The sequence below is a fragment of the Amphiura filiformis genome, chromosome 20 (genome assembly GCF_039555335.1).
Source record: "Amphiura filiformis chromosome 20, Afil_fr2py, whole genome shotgun sequence".
Taxonomy (NCBI): domain Eukaryota; kingdom Metazoa; phylum Echinodermata; class Ophiuroidea; order Amphilepidida; family Amphiuridae; genus Amphiura; species Amphiura filiformis.
The window spans coordinates 26794140-26809236 of NC_092647.1; the positions used below are offsets into that span (position 1 = coordinate 26794140).

At 35.4% G+C, this 15097-nt stretch overlaps 1 protein-coding gene across 3 annotated transcripts in view; it reads left to right on the top strand.

Moving 5' to 3' along the window:
- The window catches only part of LOC140142087 (glycine receptor subunit alpha-2-like), a 224845-nt gene that overhangs the window by 10029 nt on the left and 199719 nt on the right, over positions 1-15097 (top strand). For 2 of the 3 annotated variants that reach the window (XM_072164039.1, XM_072164042.1), the window contains exon 1: positions 13413-13775. The exons of the other annotated variant lie outside the window; for it this stretch is intronic. In XM_072164039.1, coding sequence (XP_072020140.1) covers positions 13699-13775 — 77 coding nt within the window. In that variant the 5' untranslated portion in view covers positions 13413-13698. Of the gene's footprint in view, positions 1-13412; positions 13776-15097 lie in introns of those variants that run through there. 3 annotated transcript variants of the gene reach the window in all.

Genomic DNA, 15097 nt, shown 5'->3' on the forward strand with positions numbered 1-15097 from the left:
AAGCTTATTGTAACGATATTATATTCACTGCATTTTGAGGTGCTATTAGTAACAGGGTAAGAAGACAACACTACGATGAAATTGAATTTCAAAATATCAGCACTCTCACCCAAACATTATATGAAAAATATAACTACGGAGCAAATAACATTCCTTATAATTGCCCTATAACTATTGAGCCATATCTTGTAACACTGTCTACACTCTTATATTCCGATATAGACATCCTTAACCAATCTTAACCAATCATTGTTTACGTGGCCCTCTCTTCTAATAATTGGTTAAAAGCCTTACACTTTGCCACTGTTTAACATCTTATACAATTATTGCTTAAACCTTAACCCAATAAATGCTTAAATGCTTTAAACAATTGCACGTTTAAGACTTTAAACAACCAATTGTTTAAAGATTTTAAACGTTTATTGCTTAAAATACGCTCGTCTTAAACAATAATTGCTTAAATATATGAATAGGTCAATATGATTGGGACTTTCTTTCTTTCTTTTTTTAAAATTTGATACTGAAACATAATTCATGATAGATTTGAAGTCATCAGATCTTGGTCAACTGTGAGATTCGTTCAAAAATACAATTTCATGCATAAAGTATTTTGGATTTTTTTTATCAGTTCAACCCGCTATGTATCCGGGCAATGTATCCGAGTAAAAAATCAAAATCTAGTATGCCTTCCTCTCTCGCATGCATTACGATACAATACAATGCTAAAATACAATGCATCAACCCTAATAAATTCACACACTCGATACGGTATCCAGCATACCGATATTTCAATGCATCTCGTCTACATTGTAAGCTAAGTGCGTATGCCCTATACTGAACATCGCGGTACACACATTTGTGATATACATGCACCGTACACGTAGAACAGTACAGTACAGTATCGCTAGAATGTCAATCCCAATGATGTTGTTACATCTAGCAAATAAACCCATCAATATCCATCTTCTATGTCTCAATGATGTCTATGCATAACTTATCAAACGAATCTCGAGTTTGGTACAACCTGATTGACTCAAACCTACCTATTTGAACGAAGTTTCAGGAGACCATAAGCAGCACGACCAGCATTCACTCGTGGCCGCCATTTGCTTTCGTCATTTTAAACAATAATTGGTTAAATTCCGTGGCGCGAGATGTATCGTTGAAGGACATTCAGCATGTTCTGGTAAATTTTTAAGTTATAATAACCGACCATTATAGTACAAACTAGACAAGTTAAATATGAAGAAAACTATTTTGGCCCGGGATTTTGGCACATCAAGTGATCATGTCTGTTATGCCCAGTGCGTTCCAAGGTCCTGCCTTGATCACATTAATTAATATTCCTCATTAGGATTGCAGGCATTTGCCGCTATAAAATTTAGACTTACTTTATCTTGTATCAGAATACGCTTGCAACAAAACGATATATTCACACACACACACCCCCCACACCCCACCCCCACCCACACCCCGTATAGTTTTGAATATAGGCCTATAGTGATGAGAAATTCATAACTTTCACAAATCATGCTGTTTTGTCAAAATAAATATTGTTGCAATTTTCATTTGTTATTTCAAGTTGATTGCGCCACATCATGAGATCAAAATATTAACTTTCTAAAAATTTCTGTTGACCATGCCCACAAAATCTGTAAATGTCCCTTTAAACAACTAGGATTTTTCCGTAACTAACCCACTTGCTTAAAGGCTTTAACTTGTGAAAAGTTAACGGATCTTAAACTTTTCTGTTTAAACCTGTTAAACCAAATTGTTTAAAAGAAAATATGTGCCTGCAGATATTGGTTAAAATCGTAAACAATGTTTCTTAAACAGCGCAATATTAACTTCTCCGGTAAGAGTGTACGAAGAGAGCTGTTGTTGTAACACCCATACTTTTTAATTATAATATTTTCATCAAATTTCTCCTAAATATAAAAGGAAATGACTACTTCATTCTAACTACCAAGTAAAATACAGCTCTTGGAATAATTTTGCAAGAGCGAAACGAGAATCATGGATTTTACTGTATAAACCAATGGTTGGCCTCACCACCCCACCCACCCCCATGGTCATTTATAATGGCCGATCTTACCCCCGTCGGAAGGTTCTGGGGCTAAACATTTTATCACTAACAATATCACTATCACTATACAAAAATTGTGTCATTTCATGTTGAGATAGGTCAAATAGAATACAAAAAAGCTCAGCCCTAAGCAAAACAAGAGATGACCCATTTTATGCCCACTCCTAATATTAAAGAGATTGCGATTTCCAAACGTAGGTATCGGACGTACGTCGATCTATTCAAAACCACTCTCCTGTATTGAAGCGAGGTCACGTATTTAGCCAGTGTTGAAGATTTTCCACTTGCGAAATCAACGTAGACACATCGTTGAAAATGCACAAAATTGTGTCCATTTCACAATGTGTTGAAGATAGTCAAGGATAATGAACTATTGACTAAATGTATACGCGATGTCCATACGCAGAGATTGCCCATTGAAATGTGCATGAGTGTCCCAACTTGTGACATATGGACAAATGCAATAAAGCCTCGTCGAACTGTACAATTCCAATCTATCTCAGTACCCCATTTTTGCCATGCAGCATTGCATTAAACCATCAAGGTATGGAAATGGTTGATTAAAGGTAGTTTGTTGAAAGCAATGACCATTATAGAAAGCAACTTGAATGATGGTTTTCCCTTTTAAAACTAGATAGTCCAATAGCCAATCTATAACAACGTACAATCCATTTTATGTTATTCAAATGACGATGAATAATCCATACAATGGTTATTTGAGTGGGAATATGAAGACACTGTTTCTCTTGGCTAGCATTACATGTATTATTTTTGCAAACTATCAATGTTTTTGTCAGTTACGTGATAACGATCGTTTGACTCTGTTCATCTGATGGTTGATGTTGTGCATTGCGTATATGAGCCTTATTGCAACCAATAGAGCACCAATCGACAGTTTTGTCGAAATAGGGTTTTTCTGCTGGCTTTAAGGGAAGGGGTATGAACGTTTGGACAGTATTTATTGTGGAGCATTAGAGCACATCAGACTTATCGAATTGCATTCTGAATACGAAGAATGTCCTTCTGATATCAAATAATATTGATTTTTTGAAATTCGCAATGTAATACACATTTTATGGCAAATCATTAAAAATTGATATTTTTGATATTTAACAATACTCGAAGTAAACTTTATAAATCTGATGATTTATATTTAAAGGGTATGTAGATGGGATGAAAAGCCGACGATCGATTGAAAATTTTGACCTTTCGTATTGAAGATATGGATTTTTTTCCCAAAACACCAAAAAAATGGGGAATTTGGGAAAAAAATCCATATCTTCAATATGAAAGGTCAACATTTTCAATTGATCGTCGGCTTTTCCTCCTAGCTACATACACTTTAAGAATATATCATTACATTTATAAAATTTACTTCGAGGACTGTTATATATCAAAAATTTGAAAAATATCAAGTTTGAATAATTTGTCATAAAATCTGTATTATATCGTGAATTTCAAAAAATGAAAATTATTTGATATCAGAAAGACATGCTTCGTATTCAGAATGCAATTTGATACGTCCGAGAGACAAAAAATACTGTCGAAACGCTCATTCCAGATCCCTTAAGCACTTGGTAAATACCTATATTTGGAGTAATCAATAATATATTAAAACCTTTTCAAACTTGGTGTCCATGTGCATGTCTATGCAATTAAATACGATATATTCCTCTAACCATGCTAATTCTATATACTGATTTGAATTTGTTGGTCCATGGTGTTGTGCAGATTTTGGTCATTTTGATCAATTCCGGATTTCGTTTTGTATATTTATACTGATTTATAGGGCAAGGGGTAAAGGCCCATTATGGAACCACCCATGTTCACACCTTCTTGTGCACCTTATTTACTATAAAACACTGATTAACTAACTTCTAGCATGACGAAGCTTTTAATTGGCTGAAGTAAGATGCATGGACGCTGAAAAACAAAATCCCTGGGTAAAGTCATATTAATACTTAGTTGATGTTGTGTTTGTTTCCTTAAATCCAGTGTACCTAGTACTATGGAAATTAATGCATAACTGTATTCATGTTCATACAATGATCTCGTTATACCAGTGTTTCAAAGTGCGATGGCATCCAGTAGACATGAAAACAGAGTAATGGTGAATTTGATCTGATACATGATATTACTTGCAGTGTTTATGTAAATAACGAGGGCATAATGTAATGTTATGAAAGTATGATGTGATATACAGTACGTGAGTTATTCGCAACATTCATCATCATGATTGAACAAGGTACGTGATTATTTTTATTGGGAAACACAACAGCATGCACAATGAACATTGTAGTTGAACTTAAATGCAAAGTACATGTTACACTTATTAAGCATACGAGCATCAGTCAAATATTGGAAAAAAGTCAAATCGTTGCAGATCCTTGGCCAGGTTCACGAAACTCGGTCAGTCGTATACGACGGATTTTTGCCGATGGAGCCCAGCTGGGTCCTTTTGAAAGTTCAAGTTCACCAAGAAGGTGGACAGAAATAGTTATTTGAAATATATTTTAGATTTATTGATGATGATAATCAATCTCTTCCTTTAGTGTCGAATATATTACTTCCAGCACTGAGTTCTTCCCTCCCCGCACATCAATGTCGGGTTCTTCTAGGAGGACAACAGCAAACTGTTTTTTTGGCGTGGTTCGGTAGAAGGTTCGATTTCACTTTATAATGTGCACGTTCCATTATACTTCTCCGGAATAGTTGTTTTGCATACATTTGGTTTTATGTAAAACACGAGCTCTAATACACACATAACACGTTTCAACATAATCTCCACGTTAAATGCATACGTGGAGATTATGTTAAAACGTGTTATGTGTGTATTAGTGGTTTCAACTTAAAACTATATCAGGGGCGGATCGAGGACGGTAATCTACCGGTAGGGGCTAAAATGTGTATAAAACTAAAAATAGAATGGCCAAGAGCGGAGGATTTGTCCCCTCAGAAGTTAGAAACTTTTGGAAAATTAAGACCTAATTGAAGCCATTTGGTGGACTATTTTGGCACAACTGTGTAAAATTAAAGTTTGAAAAAGCTACAAATTTACCAATGACGGCCAATTGAAGCCATTCGTGGACACGTTTTCAATAGCCCTATTTCGTTAAACATAAAGTGCCGGATGTCCAAAGCAGAAGTTAAAAGGGCCACTTATTTACCTATATGCAGGGAAGTCTAAGGGTGGATGTCCTCCTTCAGAAGTTGGAAAATCTTCCAAAATGAGGGTCCAATTGAAGCCATTTGGTGTATCATTTTACACAATTTTTGGGGGAGATTCCACAATACTACTATTTTACTACTGGGTATTGTTATGATGCAATATTTTTATGGGAAAATAACCAACGGGCCTTTCAGAAAGGCTAGCGCAAAGGCTTCATAACACAGGGATCCTTTATCACCATCGTCCAATGATTCTTGATATGGGATTTAGTGAAACATTTCAATATGACTCAGATATCTAGGTTGAAAAACGTATTAAAAGTGATTTTTACCACAATTATTATCCAAAAATGTCATTATTCCAAAGGATATAACTTCCTCAAGGATTGTCCGCAGTAAATTTTAATCTTCTCCGTTACGTAGTTGTAGGTTTGCACAAATACTGGATACATAAAAACATGCTGTGACACTGAGGACGAACCTTCTCTATACTCTATGAAAATTCCATCCCTGCTGGCATTTCAAATGATGAAACTCACACACTGCATTAATTGTCTTCAAAACTGCCGCCAAAGAAAGAATATTTTAAGGTCACTCAAGCGTAACAAATCTTTCATTCCATACAAGGAATGCTTCATAACATCATAACATCATAAATAATCGATAGATATCGACTATTTAGAAGAAGTAAGAACAGGACACAACAAATATGCTGCATAACATTTTCCAAATAACTTTGTGCTGAACGGTTAGTAATTTGACAGGTTTTCAAAAAAGGCAGTTTTGTAAAAACTTGGATTTCACCATTTTTACGCAATATCCTGTAACTTCTATTAGAAACATCCAATTTCTAAAATCTAAATATAATTATACCTACAAAAAATACATCTTTCCCGGTATAAATCATTCTGGGACACCCTGTACGTACAGTAATTTGTAATTTAATGATGGAATTGGTAGAATTAACATCACTTAAGATATTGATGTGTTTCGTATTCTAGTACATCAAGTGTATCCAGTGCTAGGGACATCGGCACAACATTCAATTCATATTCACGCAGTGATGTTGTCATAAAGATTGCAAAGTGCGATGACATTCAATACATAATTCATAATAATAGAGAAATAGTAATTTTTTTTCTAATGCATGTATTACGTGCAGTGTATTTGTAATCAAACCCATGCTACGAAAGAGCGAACTCATTTGAAGACCTGAGCGCAAGAAGACCGTCCACTTGGCCCCTCAACATGTATACACTAAAAGTGCGTATAGTTTTGTATAGTTTGCTAATGTTTTAAACATGTTCAGGGGCCAAAACAATCCTTTCACAACCTTTCATGATGTTTTCACCCTGGAACATGTATTAAACATTATACAAAACTAAGAAACTATACGTAACTTTACTGTATACATGTTGAGGGGCCAAGTGGACTTACGGTCTTCTTGTGCTCATGTCTTCATTTATATACGCTAGTTGTTTGCAACTTTGGGCTATTCCAGTTACAATCCACGTACCCCATCGTCTCAATTATGGCCCCCAATATATTAGTCTTTAGTAGGGGATATCCTCTTCTATCTGTACACTTGATTTAATGCTAATATCTTTGTTGACTGATTGATAATGTCACGAGCGTTTTTGAGGTAAACAAATACATTCAGTCAGTATGATACATGTGTTTTATTAGTCTTGTTGCTTTGGAACGAGTGAACATGCCCTCATTAGAGGTTTGGTGCTTTTTTCCATCTCTTCCTCTCTCACCCTCTGCAGGCGCGTAACCAGCATTGTCAGTCCGGAGTGGCAACCTTGAGTATCGTCCCTATTTTTACTCTCCCTCTCCTCCCTTTCCCTTCTCTTTCCCCCTCTCCTTCCTCTTTCCTTCTCTTTCTCCCTCTCCTACCCCTTTCTCTTCTCTTTCTTCCTAACCTTTCCTCTCTCCTTTCTCCTCTTTTCATCCCTACTTTTCCGCTTCTTCATCCCCATTTTAGGTGTCCGAGGGGGCAGTCTGCCCCCCTGCCACCCCACTGGCTACGCTACTGACTGGGATAATAGAAATGACTCGCTCTACACGACTCCTTTTTTGTGCTGTTTTCTATTTCAAATAATAATATTAAAAATATGTTTTTCTTCATGTGCAATATTGATCATTATTTTATCCATTTATTGATGATGTTTATTGGTCATTACTATTAGAATAATTTTATCCTTGGGGTGAGACCGCCTCATTTCCACCATTTCTCCCAAGTCCTGTTGACCGCACTTTTAGCTGCGGGCTTCTCGTTCCGTAGGATTTGGTTGCAGGAGGAGGTCGCATCCCTTGGTTGTGCGCTTTATGTGCGCTTTATGTGATATTTTTGATATTTTAATATAATGTCATGCTTTTTATTGTTTTTACTGATTGTACATTTCACATCAACCTATTAGCTGCTACCGTGTATTTTAATAAACCATGAATTATTATTACGATTCCTGTCTTGAATAATTTGTTTAGAATATCATATGCACAGCACAGATTAACGCAATTTTGTAATTATTTTAAACTCTAGTATTACACTTTCAGCTCAGCAGAATTTGCTTTTCTCCATATAAATTTCAGACACTAGTTATTTCGCCATTGTATTGTTGGACATTTATATATAAACCTGTAGAAGCTTCACGAGCTAGAGGGGCACATGGTTTTAGATATTTAATTTGGCCCGGAAGTAACGTGAGATTCCTATTATCCGCATGCACTCTAAAGATTATTATCTTAAGGTCTTTCACATCTTATCATATTCCATCTAAGATGTAAACACTGACTCACTATTTATACAATTTCTTATAATATGCTGTGTATATATATTCCACATTTATAAAATTGTATTCATCTAACGTATATTTGGTTATATTACGGGTATACAGTGTTCACCAGATGAACTATCGCGTTGAAATGTCTTTCCGTAGTCCCTATAACCGCGAAAATATTAATTGTAATGATACTACAAATGGAAAACGTATAAAATATAACTGTCACTAAAATATAAACACTTTAATCAATAAAAGAAAGAAAAAAAATCCTTATTTTTTATCGGTAAATTACACAGTAAAATTCCATTGAAAAAAGTGGCGGCGCTTTAATGAGGCTCATTATGACGTTAAAACCATGTTGCTTTCAAAAAGTTATCATGATCAACTTGTAGTTATCCCAACTGCACTGCTGGTCATCATCAACAATGTTTGATCCCAGGTGTTTGATGCAAACGCTATTTGGGTTCGGTTGTTATTATTATCATCCAGATTTCGGGCGATTGTCCATTGAGCCATGAATCTCATTTTTTCTCAAATTATATCGAACAGTTATATTTTCATTCACTATGATATACTTTTATCATTCCCTTCTGGTGATCGGTAATTTGTGGCATTTTGAGCCTGATCTGATGTTAAAACTGAACAACTGAATAAACAATCTACAAAAATACGATTTTCACCAAATGTTCTCCTCAATACCAAAGTAAATTATTATTACAACCCAACTGACAAGTAAAAAGTCAGTAGCTCTTGGACTAGAATGAAATGAAAATCATTGATTATAGGCAAAATTTATTTCGGCTAAAAATCTACAAAAATACGATGTTCACCAAATTTTCTCCTCAATACCAAAGGAAATGATTATTTCAACCTAAGCTCTTGGACTATTTTGAAATCAATGATTTTCAATTATAATGCGCTGCTAGATAGGAAATCCCTGTAGTGAGGCTGCATAATAACTCTATGGAAGTTACCTCTTTTGGATCGTGGCAAATAATATAATCGCATGACAATTACTAATCGCGGGATACCTTTTTTCCTCTAATCATTTGTTATGCATCACATGTTTTAAAAAAGAGTTCAAATACCCCGGGCGTCAAGGACTGACGTCATAATTACCTGATTAAGCACAGCGCCGCCACTTTTCCTATGGGGATTTTGTACAGGTTTTTCATGAGATCATAAGAAAGTTTGTTTCCTCATTTTCCAGCAATGTTTTGATGTTGAATAGTTGATTAAAACTGATTAAAGGTATTATAGATGGTATTGAAGTAAATAAATAGGTTTCAAATTAGTATAATTTACTAAAAAATCAACAATTGTTACTGCGGAAAAACATGTCAACGGGGAGTAAATACCCTTAACCCTAAAATTACGAAAGGGGACTTTGCGCTCATTTTAGTGATCAAATATTTACAAATTTAAAATATATGTCTGCGCCTTGAACTTCCGGTCTGCGTTTTGAAAATAAAAAGTTACAAAAATCGATTCTCTTAACTTGGTAACGTTGAAGATGCGTAATCAGCTTGCGCATATGGAAAAAAAAAGAGTCATGTCAGCTGATGAATGGCAGCGCCGCATTCGATGTGGGACAGAAACGTATCTTTTTATCATACAGGTGATGTGTCTGAGTCGTTCATTTATACATGAGGGAACAAAATCGCCATGTGTGGCTGTTGAAGAACTAGTGGATTCGACTTACTATCATGATGAGAAATCTGGTGGAATCTATTGGTCCCCGAAGTGAGCTGGAGACCGTGCGCCTACTATTTTCCCGAGACCGCCAATATATTCCACCAGATCGCGGATTTAGAGCAGTAAATATTTGTTTTATATCAATCATTAATATATTCTTTGTTCATTGATTGGTTAAAAACGCAAGGCCTTTATCATAGATATAGACTTAGGCGTAAAATAATGTAGGCTTATTTGAGTGCACGTAGGCCTACATGCACAAATCACGCACAGTGAAACCATCAATAGTAAGATACTGATCCTGGTGTAACTCAGATTTATATGCCCTTGTTATGCATGAAACCGCCGTATTTTAGCTGCATTTCTGTGCTGCTTGTGTGCTTCGCAAGACAACATAACTTGCTACACATTAATACCCCGGAACAGTTGCTGATATCCCGGTCATACGGGCTCAGAGGGAGATAGTAAAACTATTTCATGGGGATATAGTACTTTGAATAGTACCCCGTTCCCTCAATCAATCGACTTTTTGGTCACATGATACTCGTTTAACCAATTAATGAACGAGAATATATTAATGAAGGATATAATGAGAAGTATGTAAGAGTTCATGGCGATTTGTGATGATGACGCTGTGTGATGAACAAAACAAGTTTGCATAGAAAACAAATTGGCGCTTCTCTTAAAAACTCATTTTTGCAGAAATCGACCGTGTTAGTTAAATCCTTTGTATCATTTCCTTTATGAAAAATGTATAATTTTATCACCGTATCGTCATTACTAAATACAATTCCAAACAACGTCTTTAATTAACTTATCATCATTACCTAGATAAAACACTATCTAAAATTTCCCACTTTGAGTGCCCCAATAACAAGTTTTGCATTCTAATTTAATGTATTATATAGAAACAGCAGTATCTTTAACAAAGAATCTTGTGCTTCTCATTTCATTCAACCAATGGACAAAATAATCCCCCTTTTAGTCCCTTTCGCTGGAACACAACACTTTTGTTTGTTCCAATTATTTAAAAGGGATTTATTTCAATGGTTGACTTTATTAAGATGTATAATGCCTTAATGTACGATCTTTTAAAATTTTTAGATTTTCCTTTTTTTTCTTCCAAAATTATACAAAAGTTAATATGCAATCATTATGACAGTTCCGGTACATTTGGACGCGAAAAACATTTTTAAATTGGCAAAGAAATAACATCATAAACTTCAGGACACCGAATGCGGCCTCAGAGTTAGTCTCCTATACAGCCAGTTCCACATGTGTGGAGGGAGCGTAACCAAACTGGCTTCTTCGTAGGAGACTAAGATTTGCGACCGTTCCGACATATTATCATAATCTGAAAATTATGATAATATGTCGTACAAACGAAAAATAATCCCGTTTTACTAGGGCGAATTTGACAATCTGCTCATAGATGTAAGTTGGAACATGTGTAATCATTACAAATATGCCAAAAAATTGGTTTTGAAAAAAAGGTATATTCTGAAAAAAGATCGTCTATTAGGGCTTTAACTTACATAAGTGGTCAAATAGGCGACAACCTCAACTTACAGGACTTTGCAACACATTCTACAGCATGCGAGGCACCAGCAAGATGAACAGTAGAGAAAAACTATTGTCAACAGTATCCGCAAGAGGTGCTTAAAAGGGCATTTCTCAAAAAAGTTGAGGTTTTTGTACCACTGGAAACCTCTGGCTACTTAATGTTTATGTACAAATAATTTCTTGCATATTAATTCGTTTGGCAACAATATCGTGAAATTTGAGTTACATTCTGGTATTCCAGAACAAAATTGATCGAAATCAACTGAAATTTTGACAAGGAACATTCTCGAAATATCCCTTTCAAAGCAATTACACATGAAGGAAGACCTAGTCTGCAGCAATGTGGCACCTAGAACACCTAGCTTAATCTTTCGATTCAATTGTTCATTCAAAGGGAATCAGTTGTCAGACACAAAGTGATGCACAAAAAGCATAAAACAGCATTTCTGACCGAAAATTTCATAAATGGCTGCATTTAAGTACAGAGTGCTATGAGTTTGGGATTTTATTTTCCTACATCAGTGGAACCAATGGATTTTGGCATTTTGAACCTGAAATGATAAAAATTTGATTGGTTCCATTTTTTCTATTTTTTGTAGTTCGCATGAGGGGTCGAAGGTGACAGTGGGGCCAAAACTTAAAATTAGTCCCATCATGTTGTAATGTATCTCAAATTGTCCCTCTCATCGGAGGGAATAAAAATTCAATTGTGATATTTTTCTACGGTGCTTAGTTCAGGAGTTATACCCTTCGAATAGGTTAAATGTCAAAATTTCATACACAGAGGTCAAAATTCAAATATGATTCGATTTCATCAAAATAATTATAGGAAATCTCAAATTTATATTTAATTCACAATTTTGGTGGAATGTTTATTGTCATGTCCCCCTTCAGAGTTTATGCAACCGAAGAAATGTATATTTATAACCTTTGACCCATGATTTTCTCCCATCGTACATTGCTCAAACAAATTATTTTCCATTTCGTTTACCAAGAGAAGTAATTTGAGACAATTTGCGATTGAATCAGTGCATTTTGAAAATATGGCCTTTGTGCATGCATAAGATATTTGACATTTGACTGGTTTACTTTATAACTTCTGAACTAAGCAGAATGACACCATGATACAACAAATTTTAACCTTTGGTCCCATTATGACCTTCGACCCGTCGTGGAAAGCACAAGGGGCATACAAATGGAACCAATCCCAGTTTTATCATATGGGGTGTAAGGATGCCAGAAAACATTGGTTCCACTAATGTAGCAAAACTAGATCCTAACAAAAAATCACCCGATAGCGCCCTGTATTGTTCAGTGAAGCTGATAAAAAGTAGCAACAAACCCCGCTCACTTTATGCATAACCAAAACATTTTAAAAACTTTTTTATGATTTTCCGCAAATGTCATGGGGACTTGCATGATAGGAACCCTGTATTATTAAGCTAACAACTTCTCTCTATAGTCTAGCTTTAGCCTTGAATAGCTGCAATCCAACTGACCTAATTAGGTGACCTGAATTACGGGCTGAAAAAATGTAATATTGATGACACGAACCAGCTGTGGTAAGATGACAAAAAGGTGTATGATCACTTTACATTATTAGTATCATACATTGCTTTTCCTCAGTACATATAACCCTTAGTACAAGAGTCGGCTATGATGAATTAAGATGAACAGAGATAATAATGACAAGAAATGTTTTGCTGTTTGTAAGTATTTGATCGGGTGTAAATACATTCTATCTAACATGTTTTTCTTGATACAAAGAAGCACGCTTTTTATATTAAATAAATACACTCCATTCGTTTTGACGTTGATGGTGTATTTTAACAAGGTTAGAAATAGGACAACACTGTGATTACATTTAGCCCAGTCTTAAACACACATTTATAAGGAAAACATATTTACATACTAAAATGTTTCTTGATAAACTTTTTATGCCAACGTTCGTAAGCATACAGTTGTTAAACAAAACTATCATCTTATTATCACTATGCGTTTTAATAAATAGCTCATTGATTGCTATAACTCCTTTTCTACCGAGTTTCTGGTCATATGGTGACTATCTAACGTTAATGCACGCCACCTCGTGATGCATTCTAGGATGAAGAGGAGATACTGTCACCCGCATCTTGATAGTATGCGCCTCAAAGTCATTACGATCATGTCGATATGAAGGCAGGCGTAATAACGAGTGGATATCTAACTTCCTTGAACACATTAGCACATTAAAATCAATGCTATATATCGTTATCATTATGCACATGTATAGTCTCAGATGAAAAGCGGTAGTATCATATTATAAGGCGCGAAACTGATAAGGTGGGAATATAATAGTTTCGTGATTTGCGCGGAAAATCATGTTTGCATATCGTCTGCTCAGCTGAATTGAAGAAGAACATGTCGCAGTGTGGAAATAAGCTTTTTACAGCTATTATGGGAGTAAATTTAGTCATGGTGGTTTCTTTACTAAAAGGGTAAGCTAACTGTTTGTATTGTCAAGTGCTATACAATTTTATAATATTTTGAACTACAATCTAGGCAACTGGACTTACGTTTTTGAGTGGGAAATTTTCACGTTCTATCACAAGCGTGCTATACAATTGTTATACTAAAATTTAAAAAAAAAAAAAATGAAATGAAATATAAATGGATACATTGTTTGTAGTTCGCATGTTTAGCAATTTAGAGATAAAATCACATATTAATACTTAGAGCGCTAATAAGGTAATTTGTTATCGCTAACGTTATTTTAGTGTGAATGTAAAGTCAAATCAAACAAGAATGATTTCTTGATATTAATCAAGAACCGAGCAAATGAGGAAGAATATTTTAATATCCTTTTGAGAATTGGACCTGACGATCAAAATCGGGTACCCGCTGCATAAACACTTCGATAATCTAAAGAGATATTGACAAGCGTTTATTGAAATGCAATAAAGCACAGACGGACTGTGCAATTCCGTCCAATAACAGTACCCCATTCATTCCATTTTCCCATCGTAGCAGTAAACTGTCAAGGTAATGGTCTATGATAGTTTTTTGAAAACAATTACCATTATTGAAAGGTACTTGGCTGATAGTTTCAAATACGCATAGAAACATAGTATAATATAGGATACACATGGCTCTGACATTTTCCTTTTCAGTGTTTATGTTGTGATGTACTCTGTATAATCCTATGTCATGAAGTATGGGAAGTTACTTTTATAATCATGCAATAGTTTGTTTGTGCCTTTTCTGGAAAATCCCTATGATAGAAATAACAGCATCATTTATCAAGACTGTTTATGTCAAGGGAAAAACCCCTAGAGATTGTAAAGTGAAATGACATCATGGGAAAACCCACAGGAAGTGATGTAATGTGAAAGGTTAATTTCTACTATTAGGATATTGGGGACATCCAAGATGACTTGCTACAAAACATCATGTTTGTAATCATTCTTGGCAGACCTATATCGATATGATTGTAATGTGAATGGCTGTAGCTATAGCTCTCAAAAGAGAGAAAACTTGACCAGTTAATTAGATTAATCATGGAGTATTACCGAGTGTGGTCATGGAAATCATAAATTTCCTACATGTTATATCATCCTCTGAGCGAAGAAGATCAGTGCCGCCGAGAGCTATTACGGGCCCGGGGGCAATGTGAACGCACGGGCCCCTTTGATCAGTGATGACGGTGCAGGACTTCATAAGTGTGTGTGTGTGTGGGGGGGGGGGCAACAGTGGCATAAATTTCTTTGTAACATCATGGGGGAGGGAGGGGTGGTGTAAAATCCTTGAACATATGTTGCAG